The sequence below is a fragment of the Protopterus annectens genome, chromosome 6.part1, assembly GCF_019279795.1.
Source record: "Protopterus annectens isolate FY-2018-M chromosome 6.part1, PAN1.0, whole genome shotgun sequence".
Lineage (NCBI taxonomy): Eukaryota > Metazoa > Chordata > Ceratodontiformes > Protopteridae > Protopterus > Protopterus annectens.
Window position 1 is genome coordinate 135,643,670 of NC_056738.1, and position 13,646 is coordinate 135,657,315.

Here is a 13,646-nt window from a genome sequence, read left to right on the forward strand (position 1 = left end):
ATTGATTACTGCTCTGGCCATGCTTATTGGTAGTATAGCAGTTAACATTTCTAAAAAAAAAAAAAAAAAAAAAAAAATATAAGAAAATACATAAACTGTTTTCCCCTATTCTATTCAAATCAGCTCTAATCTATACTGTCTTTAGTATACAACTTATTGGTATTTCTTTCTTGACTGTATTTTGCAAATGTTCTTCCTTATATTTTTTCAAGTCTGTACCTAATATCGGTTCTTATTGTATATTGTTTTATTGTATATTGCTTGTTGTGTTGCACATGGAGCTTTTCTCCCCGGTCCTCTACTGAAAATGGACATGTATCCAGCTAGACTAGCCCGGTCAACAAATGTAAAATAAATAAAATAAAATAAAATAAATACTTGTAGACCAATAAAGATTTCTTTGGATTATTGTTGAGTCGTTCCTGCAGTCATTGGACTTTCATCTACATTAAGTTGTTTTGGATATATTGTTGATTTTTGTCAGCTCCTACAGCCTTGGAGTGCTCTGGTGCTTTGTGGTTCTGTATTTATATGTGGGATATACCATGTTACCAATATGGTAGTATAAAAGCAGATACAACTTGGGAACATTGCACTACTGTCTTTCAGATATGTAGCAGCAAATAAGGAGCTGGGCATAGAGTCACTGAAGTAACCAGTTGCAGCAGCACCCCATGCAAGGCAGAGGTCAGTGTAATTCACTGAGGCATTGGCAAAGAGGTGACATCTGGTCCACAACTATAGGCCATAATAAAGGCAACAAACAATAAAACCAATACTTGTATTATCACACCCAGGCTATGCATTACAGTGCACTGAGTGGCCATGCTACGCATTAGCCATTACCTTACTCACACATATCAGAGGAGGAGTAGGGCACAGTCATCATGACTTGCATAGGTGGTGCTCAGTAATACTGTCATACTGGCAAAGGTCATATGAGGTGGATACATAGCGACTCAGGCAGGTAACAGGTTGTGGAGAGGTCAGGTATTGCATCTTATGGTGACAAGGTGGAGACCATTGAATATGTGGGAAAAACAGACAAATGCAGGTTTTGTAAAACAGAATTGGAAACAGTCACACATCTTGTTGCTGGGTGTAATACACTGATGGCAGATAGACTGTATACTGAAAGGCATAATAATGTGGCAAGACAGTTGAATTGGGGATTGTGCAGACATTATAATACTGAAGTAGCTGAAAAGCACTGGAAACATGAACCACAAAGCTTTATAGAAAATGATGAAGTTTATATCACATAGGATCGCTCATTACCAACACTTCACAAATAGATATAGTAGTTCATGAAAAGAAGACAAAAGTAGCATTGATCATTGAAATTGCTTCACCCAGTGACTACGGCGTCTTATGTACAGAGAGACACAAAGTCAAAAAATACCAGAATTTACAGGTAGAAATGAGGGCAATGTGGAAGAAAGATACCCAGACAGTTCTAATAGCAGTAGGAACAATGGATCTTATAAAAAATAATCTACAGTCATATTTAGATATGTTACGTGAAAATCTACTGCCAATCATTAGCGGACCGGAGTTCCGCTGTGGCGACCCCTAACCGTGAAGAGCCGAAAGACAAACAACAAAATTTAGATATGTTACCGATACATGTAATTTCACATAAATTGCAGAAGGAGTTAGTTCTGGGCATATTGTGGGTGCTGCAAAGAGCACTTCTGGCCAACATCAAAGACTTGAAACAATACTATTTCATGAACTTTAATTCCCATCATGGTATTAGAAAACCCAAAAGACTTAAAGAAATTAAACTGACGTTTCAGTCCAAAACAGTAGCAGCCCCAATCATCTTGTTTAAAATACTGTACCCTTCTATCCCTCTCTGCTCTGTCCCATTTTAGGCATTTAGGTTATTCAAGGTTATTCTGGCACAGTATCTCCGTGTGTACAGTATGCTATTATCCACCACTTAGAATTTGTAAAGCTATTAAGTCTTTTATATCTTATCCGAGTACCATACACCTTTATCCACTCTGCAGAACTTATTTGCCCTGACAGCATAACTAAGAGATAAGATATTGGTTTACTTCACTTATCTGATCATTTCCTTCACAGATTGTTTCTGAACTTGCACAACACCCTGCTTGGATGGGTCCCATACTGCTCACCTCTCTCCAATACCCTACCCTCAATTCCCACTTACCCCCATTTACACTACATTTAAAATTACTAAACTCCATGCAATAAAACACCAACCAGTGACATACACATGACTTAGCATATCCACTTCATGAACACAACTAAACACTGCATTATTTATTCTCATATTCCTCTCACTTGTTATACATCCCTTCTTTCTGTCCTTTCTTACACATCACATCTCCACCCACTTCTTACATATCACTTCCTGCCTTTCCCACCCATCACCACAAATAATTTTCAAAATATTATCACCTTACTCCACCCTCCACTAATCCAAGACAGACAACTTTGACATTCCTCAAGTACACCTCTCCCTTTTACTATATCTGTACTACGTCTTCATTTTTTTCTGCTTCTTCCACAAAATCTCCTAACAAGTTTTCTCCACCTTCCTCTGACACATAGTCTTCTTTCCTTCCTTCCTAATATATTATAAATCATAAAGAACTACTCACACCACATATGTTCCCCCATCACCCCATATCGCCACCCGAATACCCAATAGTTATCTTACTTACTTCTCATCTATCTACCCTACCACTAACCTCAGCACATTCAGGCCCCTGTTCTCATAGAATCCTTGCTCCAAAATTTCTCACAAAACCTTTCACATTTCCTGCAACTCTCATAATACACCATACATTCATTCATTCACTCATCTCTTTTGACACCTGTGCTCATTCCTCAACTGTTAAAACTGCTTTCCTACCCGTATAAAAAAACTTAACGTCATTCCACAGACAGCTTCTCTCTCATTATCTGTCACTCACAAGCCACTATGCCATAACCAAAACACAACATTTTACACCCATACAATCTCCCTTAACCTATACTGTATTATACACTTTGATTTCCATTAACTTATCTGTCTAAACACTAATGCCTTTCTATTAAAATGTGACTTAAAACATAAACTTACACCCCCAATTAGCACTTTATATCAAAACTGAAGCTAAGTGGTGACATCCACTCAATCATTGTCCTTCAACACACACATAGGACTCATCCACCCCACAAAATCACATACATCTCAACTGTCTCCCCAAAAGGCACACACAGGCTTACTATTCTGCAGTATGAACCTTAGAATCATATACAAAGAAATGCCATTTATACATGCAGCCATTGTCACATGGTCTCCAGATATATTAGTCACTACAAGAAGCATGGTTAAAACCAGATTTTCCCACAAAGATGCAACAGTCTAAGAAGAGATGGAAGAAACAAAAAGATGGAAGCACTAGCCTTTTTTTTTTTTTTTTGTAGAAATAGTCTTGAAATGACTCTTCATCATAACCCCATTCCCCAATTTAACAATGCAGAAATATTCATCTCTCAGTTAAAGCTTAACAGTAAAAAGAACATTTATGCAACAGCCCTATCCATGTCCCCTGGCAACAATATTAACACTGTGGAAAAAATCTTTTGCTGGATAGCCACCAACATATGCCATGATATAATCAGAAGTCAACACTTACTGACAATGATTATACTCAGATACCCCACCTATGCAATAAACCTTCATAGTTTCACTCAACTCAGCAGAGTCCCAACTAGGATTAAAAAACACCAGTGAAGAATCTATACTGGATTGGATTCTAAGCTCATCTCCAAACAAAATAATCACCAATGGTTGCTGTTCAGACACCATCAGTGACTACCCTTCTACTTTGAAGGAAAGGCAGCAAAACAATACCCTCAGGCAACCATAACAAAGTAGGCATGCAGCCTCAGTAAATTCCCAGTACAAACCTTTACTTCCAACCCTCAACTGTGTAACTGGGATATACTAAAATGCATCTAAAGGAATCAGTGTTAGGATTTAATAAAACATTTGTAAATATGCTAAATGAAGTGGCATTCATCAGAACAAAAAGGATAAAATTTAACCCAGCATCTTGGTAAACAAAAGAAATTAAACAACTTATGCACATCAGAGATGCAGTTTGGAAAACAATAGTCACAAAGCAAATCTCAAGGCAATAGAAGAAAATTCATACATCTCAGAAACCATGCCAAATCCAGTATTAAAACAGACAAAAACAAATTCTACACTAACCTCCAGGAAAAACACCAACATAACCCAAAGCTGTTCTGGACATCACTGAAAACTCTTCTCCATTCTGGTCAAATGACCACACCAACACCATCAACTAATAATGATAGCAGCCACTCAGTTCGACAACCACTTCATGCAAACAGTTTTATCTCTTGTCAAAGATAATCCCTCCTTTACTCTCCCAGTGCCTACTTAGCCAAATGACCTCACAACATCCTTCTCTTTAAAACCTATCCATACTTTAAGAAACAAAAAACATATCCAAAATCTAAACCCATAAGTCTAGCTGCAGATAACCTTCCAGGTGATGTCATCAAAATAGCCGCAGACCCATTGTACCTACCCAGACTCCATACTTATTAACCAGCTCATTGCATCGAGCCATGTCCCAACACTCTAAGAAAAGATTGTATATCATACCCTTCCATAAGGGTGGAAATTCAACAGAATCCACTAACTCCTTTAGTACCTCACTGAAAACAACCTCCTCTTACTGAACCAACATGGCTTTCATCGAAGTCAAAGCACACAGCTGCCCTTCTACATCTCAACAATGCAATCATCATAGAAACGCAGGTCACATAGTCTTATCCATCTTCCTTGATGTATCCATTTGACACTGTCTCTCAGTTTAAACTACTAACTGAGCTCTCCTCCCTAGGCCTCTCCCAACCTACACTATCCTGGTTTAATAGCTACCCTAGCAACAGTCAGCAAGCTGTAAATGGTAACACCTATTCCTCTTCTATTTAATATATTTATAAACAAGTTCTACTCTGCTACCAAACAAGCTACTGCCATGCAGTGCACTGATGACGCCATCCTTCTCTGCACTGCGATAAGTTTTACTACATTCCGGTCACCCAAGTATCCTTTTCCTACGTCAAATCCTTACTAACCAACGCAAACCTGTTTTTAAATCCTAAGAAGAGCAAATTAATGTTATTCACACCCAAATAATTCCCTCCCCTCAAAAACTCTTTTAATATTACATTAGCCTTTAACATTACCTTTTTAAAGGTAACCCACATAAAGCTACTAGGTGCAGCTATAGATAAAAATCTGAAATTTGATCAGCATATACAGCAATTCATCAAAACATACACCAAAAATTGGGGCTTTTCTATCAGTCAAACCCACACCAAACTGTTGCAACAAAGTGAACCATTGTCCAGTCCTACTTCCTTCACATACTCCTACATGAATCATCCATATTTCCAAATTTGCAAACTATGTAGGAAATAAAGTTAGAGGTATGCTACAACAAGTAGTTTGCTACAAACCTCTTGTATAGGACATGTCACTGTCTTGCCTTAAAACAACTATAGTAGGTACAAATACCACAATAACTAATCTACAGACAGCTAGTCACAGCCCATAATTTTATCTATAACCCTGATAACTACCCCTCCCTAAAAAAAAAATCTTTCAACAATATTCACCATGCAGAGAGTTAAACTACAGTGAAAAACAGCTTTTGGCCATCAAAAAGTCAAACAATGCTGCAGAAGAAGCATATTTTCTGTCAGATCTGGTTAAGTGGTTGGGGTACACTGGTAAAACAGATCCTAGCCCTGTCAATTAAGGCTTCCTCAGAGACTATTACTGTTATTATTTAATAGATTAAAGAAATAAAAACTGTTGAGGTGTTCTGTTCCACTGGTCGCCATAGTTCTTGATACATGTATTTCAAAGACGACCTCATATGTGAATATTAAGCGAACAACTACTAGGAGCCTTAAAAGCCTAGCCATGCAACCCAAATGTGACCCACAAATCTGATTTAGATTGGATTTATAAGGGGGTTATTAACTGACTGTTTCTGTCTATCAGAGACACAGGTGCCAGATCAGGGATGAATACCTGGTTATCCATTCATTGGTCCAAGATGAGTTTAAATAGGAATAGGGAGGAACACTGCTTCACATGGATGGACAGCCTGTTCCAGAGAATGGGAATTCTCTGAAAAACATATCTGTCTCTGGGTCTACTTCTAATAATCAAAAAGCTGCTTACCTGAAACTGAATTTATCAATGACAACACCAAACTGTTAATTTACCGAACACTCACACTACTGAATATTTTAACAGGAAACGTATGCATTTGGCAACATGGGGAAATTTGCCCTTTTCCCCACTGTAGTGCAATCCAGGAGTTGGCATATTCAGTTGGGGGGATGGAGGGGGTGTAGCTCCCCACACCTGAGTGGGTTTCACATACTGCAATGTCTTTCTTCATTCAGTGTTGGCCAAGTGCATACTTACCCTGTTAAAAAAATTCAGTAATGTGATCTTTCAGTAAATTAATAGTTCGATGTTGCCGTCTCAGTAAATTTAGTTTTGAGGAAAGTGGTCTTTCAATTATTAGAAGTAGACCCCTGTCCCTTCAACATATCCTGTTTATGTTGCAAGCAAAATGTAAGTCTTTTAATGTAGAGTCCTGATGTTGTTTGTTTTGTAGATGTCAAATATCCATAAAAACAGGGTTCAGGGAAGCCTTGTATGCCAGGCAAAGATCACTTATTAGAAGTCTGTATAATACTGAGTAAAGAAACAGGGCTTTGAGGCAATTAGTGTAGGACATTATATTTACTCTCAGTATTCTTTCTGTAAGGAACCTTTGTGGAGGTTCCAGTTGCTGCATGTGTCTGGTCAGGTACATATCGAAGGGGATATTATTCTCTATAATGTGCCAAGTACAGTGATACGGTAACCTCTGTGTACCTAGATGATATTGCCTTGCTTATTAGCTGAAAAGTGCAGAATGATTTTCTTACTACCTTGTACACATGTTGGCCAAAGGCAAAGTTACTATCTACATGAGTTCCCAGATCCCTGACTAGTGAATCTGGCAGACTTCCCGAAAAGTACTATGATGCATTTCTTGGTATTGAGTTTTAAGCCATGGCTTTTGCACAAAGCATATGTCTGCATTAGGGCATCCTGAAGGGTGTTCTCATCTGGGGGAATTCAATGACTGCTCCAAGTTTGCAGTCATCTGCGAACATGGTTAGTCAGAGGCCTTTGACATTGTTTGACATCAGAGACATAGATGCCGAAGAGGAGTGAGCCCTTGGGGACTCCACTGGTGACCGACCTCTTTTTGGAGGTGGACTCACTGATTCTAACCTCCTAGGTCCCATCAGTGAGCCAGCATGTTATAAAGGGGTTTATACATAGTTCTGTATGTTTGTTGACAGTGCCCAAGTGGTGTATTGTATCAAATGCTTTAGCCAGATCTAGGTAGGCAGTATGCACAGTTATCCCTTCATCCATTGCCTTAGTGACCTTATCAAAGAAGTCCACCAGATTCAGTAAGCATGACCTTTGACAAAGCCAAACTGGGATGGATGCAGTGGTAGAGATCTCCTATGTCCTTGTTGATAATTTCCATGATAATTCTTTCCATGACTTTGCAAATAAAACTAGTCAGACTAATGGGTCGGTAGTTTCCAGAATCTGTTAAAGGTCCTTCCTTGTGAAGGAGGATGACCATTGCAGTCCTTCATTCATGTGGCAGAAAGCCTGTCTTAAGACTATAGTGAAATAATGACTCCAAAGGGGTCCTGTTAAGTTGTATTTTGCACTATTCAGGAGGCATCCTGGGATGTTATCCGGGTCCATTAAGGCCGTGTTCTTGGCTTTAGTGAGTGCAGCCAGTACATACTTCCTAGTTATAGTTGGAGGGGTTATGTTTGAGGGTGTTTTTTGGGGGATGGTTGGGGGTGAGAGTGGGGGTAAAGTTGGAACTGTATTTGTCAGCTAACAGGTTCGCAATATTACCAGGCTGAGTGAATATGGCACCATTAACTTCCAGTTCAGCACATTGCTGTGTGCTGCCCTTGAAGTTTCTGACATAGCTATAGAAGACCTTATAGTTATCATTCACCTTGAAATATATCTTAACCTCAAAGTTGGCTTTACGTGGCCTAATTAGTCCTCTTAGTTTCCTATTTACTTTGATGACAGAGTTTTTATCTTTATGGGAATTGCCTTATGTGATTTGTACCATATTTTTTGCTTTTGTTGTATGTTTGGTTTAAGTTGAGACACCACCAGGACAATTTATCTCTGGGGCAAGTTCTGGGATTACTTCTGGTTGGTAGGGTAGCCTCCAAGCAGTCATCGACATGGTTGTACAGAGTTTCTGAGAACAATTCAGCATAAGGTGGTGTGTTCTTGGGGTTTAGAGGGGAATTGAATTTTGAAAAAAAAACACTTAATAACAGGTCATTTGCCTTGAAATAGTTCTTAACTTTTACTGGTTTTAATGGGATTACAGAGTGAATTTTGATTTTGAAGGAGACATCTTTATGGTGGACCTTACTAGGGAAGACAAGACATTGGGGTATGCAGTGTTTTCCCATATTTGTGAGTATGAGGTCCAATATGTTGGAGCTTCTAGTAGGTGCCATCGCTATTTTGCCAAGGGTGTTTGTATTTACAAAGTCCAGGAATCTTTGTGCCTGTATATTTGAGGCCATGTAGGGTTCCCAATCTGTTGATGGATAATTAAAGTCTTCCATGAGTAAGGTGTTAGGTTGGATGGTAAGTGTCTTCAGTAGGTCCAAGTAAGCATTGTGAGCATTTTGGGACATGGAAGGTGACCTATAACTGGCTAGAATTGGTATGGAATTTTGTCTGTGGTGAGCTGCATGTAGAGGAACTCCAGCACAGCATCAAGTTTGACCACCACAGAGGTAAGCTTGTTACTGATGTATATTGAGACACCTCAACCTTTAGCACTTCTCTGTGTAGCTACTACTCTAAAAATGTGGGAGGCACTGAAACGTTTCACTGCCGGAGTGCTGTCTGTCACTTTAAACCATATCTAGGCAATTGTAGAGATGTCTACATTCTTGTGTGTGAGGAGGGCTTGGAGACAGTGTAGTTTTTTTATTTAGGCTCCTGGCATTGAGCAGTAACACCTTGAGATTCTGTTGAATTTATTTTGCTATGTCTTTCAGTTTTTCAGTTTCACATTACCTAAAAAAATGCACTATGGGAGCGGATAAAGCCTTAACCAATATTCAAAAGCCTATAGGGGAAAGGTGCAGACTATCCTTGCAAAGCAATGTGGTCTGATGACCATGTCCTTCCAAGATGACAAATACTGGATCCCCTTAGAATGACACCAGAAAGACAGTCAATCGTTGAAATCAATCATTTTTTGCTCATATTGTGGCATCATCCTTGGTGATAGTAATATGCTGCTTAGTGCCAGGCTTATAACAGTCTGACACACGTAGTCTGAAAAGACCATAATGTTTCTCTTCATATAGTCCAGGGAGGTACATCTTGGGTCATCAACACCTTCATGGACTATGATGAAATCGTACTCGTACTTGTGGCGTAATGACTTGAGTGCATGTGTGATTTGGTGAATCCTGGCTCCAGATAAGCAACTAACAGTGATCTTCTCCTTCTTTAGCCTGATTACAGGGGCATCAGCATATCTTGCAATGGAGGCATTTATGATGAGAGTCCTGGGAAGTGAATGTGTTTGACTTAGGGGCTTAGTGTTTGGGGCTCTACTGAGAGTGACAGTATGTATGGTGCTAGGTGTTATTTTTTCTGAGTGCCTTTGGGCTTGCTGAGGCATAGCTTTGACATTGGGTGGTCTAGATGATCTTTGTTTTTTAGGAAGATTGCTTTTAAGTGCCTCAGTAAAAGTTAGTCTATGTGTGTGTTGTGTGCTATGTGAGGTGTGTGTGTGTGTGTGTGTGTGTGTGTGTGTGTGTGTGTGTGTGTGTGTGTGTGTGTGTGTGTGTGTGTGTGTGGTTTTGACAACCTGATGTGGACTTGTATGTGAGAGTTTAGCCTCCAGTGTCATTGTGCATTTAGACCTTTAGCATACTGTATCTAATTCTTTAAGGATTAAGTGGTTGCCAGTAAACATGAGACAATTGATGCATTGTCTCATGATGCCCATTTTCACCAAGCTGGCTAGAGAGAAGTTAGGAAATTGTATATCTATACTGCCCACTAATTTGATTTATGAGCTCAAGTGGGTGGTGTATTGAGGTTAGAATGCTATTAAGGGTGCTTTGTTTGTGCAGACTAATAATGCTGCTTTATTAGGGCAGATTATGCTTAACAGTACTAAATTCTAATAACTTCCATGTTTACACAATACTGGATTCTATTAATTCTGTAGGTATTGCACTCAAGGCCCAACTAGCTATTATAAGCTTGTTAGTGCACAAGGTATTTGCACTGCATTGCTGCTTTGTAGGCTATAGTTTTATGGTCCATTCTACAGAGAAAATTAGCTTTCTAGATGTTTGCTACTGTACAGGTCACTCCTAACCCATGCAAACACATAAAATTTATAGCAGCACAGAAAAACAGAAAATTAAATAATGAGCCCTCTGGTCAATAAAATTACTACATTATGAGTCCTTTTCTATATGTCCCAAATCAGACCACACAGACGCCTCCTGACAAAAGATGAATAAACCCAGTCATCTTGATATATAAATACAGTAGAAGAGACCAACAACTGCAATGCTAACACAAACCACTTAAACAACCAGCTGGAAATCCTTTCATGAAGGTAGTTTCAAGGCATTAACAGTGAGAGGAAGAGCAATTTTTTAACAATGAAATGCACACAAAAATGCAGGAAACAACAGTGATCACTCAAACTAACTTAGGTGCGATTTATCACTCAAAGGTCATTAACTTTGCCTGGATGGTACTGGATACAAGTGAAACACTTCTGGAATGTAGCCTAGGATTCCAAGCTTTGCTGAGCTCCAGGAAAATGAGTAGGGACAGTATGCAGTAATGGAGGATTACTTAAGAACAATACTAGTTCGCTGGGGGGGCAGTAAGTATCATGGGTCTGTAGAAAACAATGAGTGGAAGAGTACATAAATGGCTTATACAGCAGTCAATTGAAATGAAAGAGGGGAGGGAAGGACTTTGGAAATCAGATAATCGTAAGGGCTGGAGGGCAGAGACACAGCCTTATAAAAGCAGCAGCAGCAGAAGGGTTAGAGGGTTGGGGAATAATCAAGGAACACAGAGGCTAGCTACAGAGGCTAGCAAACAAAGGCAATATTGGTGCTCTTTCAGAAACTTTAGTGGGGATGGGGCAGACAAAGAATGCAAGTAGGTAATGATAAGCATAATATAAAAACACTGAAGCACAAATTAGAACAGAGACAATTCTCTTACTATTGAATTTCTACTACAGTTTAAGGTACCAGACTATGCAGAAATTTACCAGTAAAACTGTTTATGGAAAAAAAAGCTCTAATACATGATTAAGGCACAGATCTGGTAGCAGTACACAGTTCTACCACAACTGTGAATTAAACTACAAGATTTTGACCCAGCAGGGTTTAAAATGCAAACAGATAGCCTTTACAAGTAATTCTACTTAAGGAACTAAAAGTGCAGATTAATGCAAAAACATAATCTTCCCACAACTGCTAATTAATATAAAGACTAAGGTCCCAGAACAAACTAAAAAATGCAATCATCAAGGTATTATCACTGCACAGGTCACTATAAGTGCACTCAAATATTTAAGCAGAACTGAAATAATTAAAATAATTTAATTATCTTTCCTTTTTTTTGAAAAGCTAGTTAGTCACAGTTTCACACCTCTCCAAGTCTAGGACAAAAGATAGTGGGTGGGGGTATCTCTGTGCTGGAAATAGGAACTAGCTAGAGGGATAGCCAATAAAACAAAGGCAATATTGTCACTCTTTCAGAAACTTGAGCTTAATGTGTTAGTGGGGTATGGAGCAGAAACAGAATGCAAGCAGGTAAATGATCAGAAGAATATAAAAACATTGTAATAAAGCATATTATACAATGCCTCCTCTAAAACGTGCACGCTGACTGGCCAGCCCAACCAGCGTGCCCGTTGTAAATCCCTCAATATACTAACGGAAAAAGGTCCGGTCGCCCGGACTTTTTCCGTTAGTATAAAACACTGTCTCGCTATGTTAAAAGAGTTTAACATAGCGACACAGGTTTAAAAAAAGCAACGGAGATCTCCGTTGCTTTTTAAAGCTGTCTCGCTATGTTAAACTCCTTTAACATAGCGACACAGTAAGCAACGGAGATCTTGCGATCTCCGTTGCCTTTTTAACCTGTCTCGCTATGTTAAATGAGTTTAACATAGCGAGACCTTTTAAAATAAGCAACGGAGATCTCCATTGCTTATTTTAAAGCTGTCTCGCCATGTTAAACCCATTTAACATAGCGAGATAGTAAAAGCAACGGAGATCTTGCGCCTCCGTTGCTTTTGCCCACAGCTCTGATGTACTGTGTAGGCATGCGCAGTACATCAGAACTGCCGCGGAACACCAGACAGCTGCGGAAGGGCAGCAAAGAGGCATTATACAATGCCATTATTTAAGAAAAGTAATTATTTCTTTTCTTAAATAATGTCATTAATAATAAATAACCACTTTTGGGTGTGGGTAATGCTGGATTTACCCACGGTTGTCTTTTTGGTCCGGCTTCGCCTCGACCAAACCACGCCAACCGTGGGTAAATCCAGCATTACCCACACCCAGGCGTGGGTTATTGCTATAATGTTCTTCTCATCTTTATCTGCAACTCTAAGAATATCTGGAGCATGTATTGTATATAAGTTCTCATTTATAAATGTTTCCTATACCATATAAACCAATAGACACATCTTTTTTTAACAAAAATTACTCATTCTTGGTTGCATGGAACATACCTGTACTAATACATATCATAACACTGCACCTGAAAGGAAAGCGGAAACATTCATAGAGCCTTGACCATGTTATGCTTAAATTACTGCCAGTTTTTATTGCTTACTTGTTGTAAAGTACAAGATCTGGATGCCAAATGTCACTTGAAGGGATTCTAGTTTTTTTTATGCCACCATATTCATCTGGATTCCATTGTAAGTTAACATCTTTCCATTGCTATATAAAGAAGCAAAAAGATGTGAGATTATAAACAGTGCATCAATAAAGGAATAATACTAACCTTCAGAATTTTCTTTTTTACAGAGTTACGTACCGAGACAATCTTACAAGTCTAACATAGAAATATGAGTACAGCTGGATAATCCTAATACTATTCCGGATTATAAAACAGTTACAAATATCAATATGTCTGATTTATGGAGGTGCTCAGAACCAAAGACAACTACCATTGTACTACAGTACTGAAAGCAGTGTTTTTTCTAAATAAAATCAGCACTAAAACTTGTTCACGAATGTCGTCTCAAATTTGGGTCTTACATTTTCTTACTAAAATGCACTTTGTGTGTGTGTGTGTGTGTGTGTGTGTGTGTGTGTGTGTGTGTGTGTGTGTGTGTGTGTGTGTGTGTGTGTGTGTGTGTGTGGGTGTGTGTGGGTGTGTGTGGGTGTGTGTGTGTGTGTGGGTGTGTGGGTGTGTGTGCGTGTGT

The 13,646-nt window shown here is 39.0% G+C and overlaps 1 protein-coding gene across 1 annotated transcript in view; it reads right to left on the reverse strand.

The window, feature by feature from the left end:
* CHRNA1 (cholinergic receptor nicotinic alpha 1 subunit) overlaps positions 1-13,646 on the reverse strand; it is a 388,181-nt gene that overhangs the window by 195,807 nt on the left and 178,728 nt on the right. Inside the window, exon 4 of the mRNA XM_044075561.1 lies at positions 13,049-13,158. Coding sequence (XP_043931496.1) covers positions 13,049-13,158 — 110 coding nt within the window. The remainder of the gene's footprint in view (positions 1-13,048; positions 13,159-13,646) is intronic.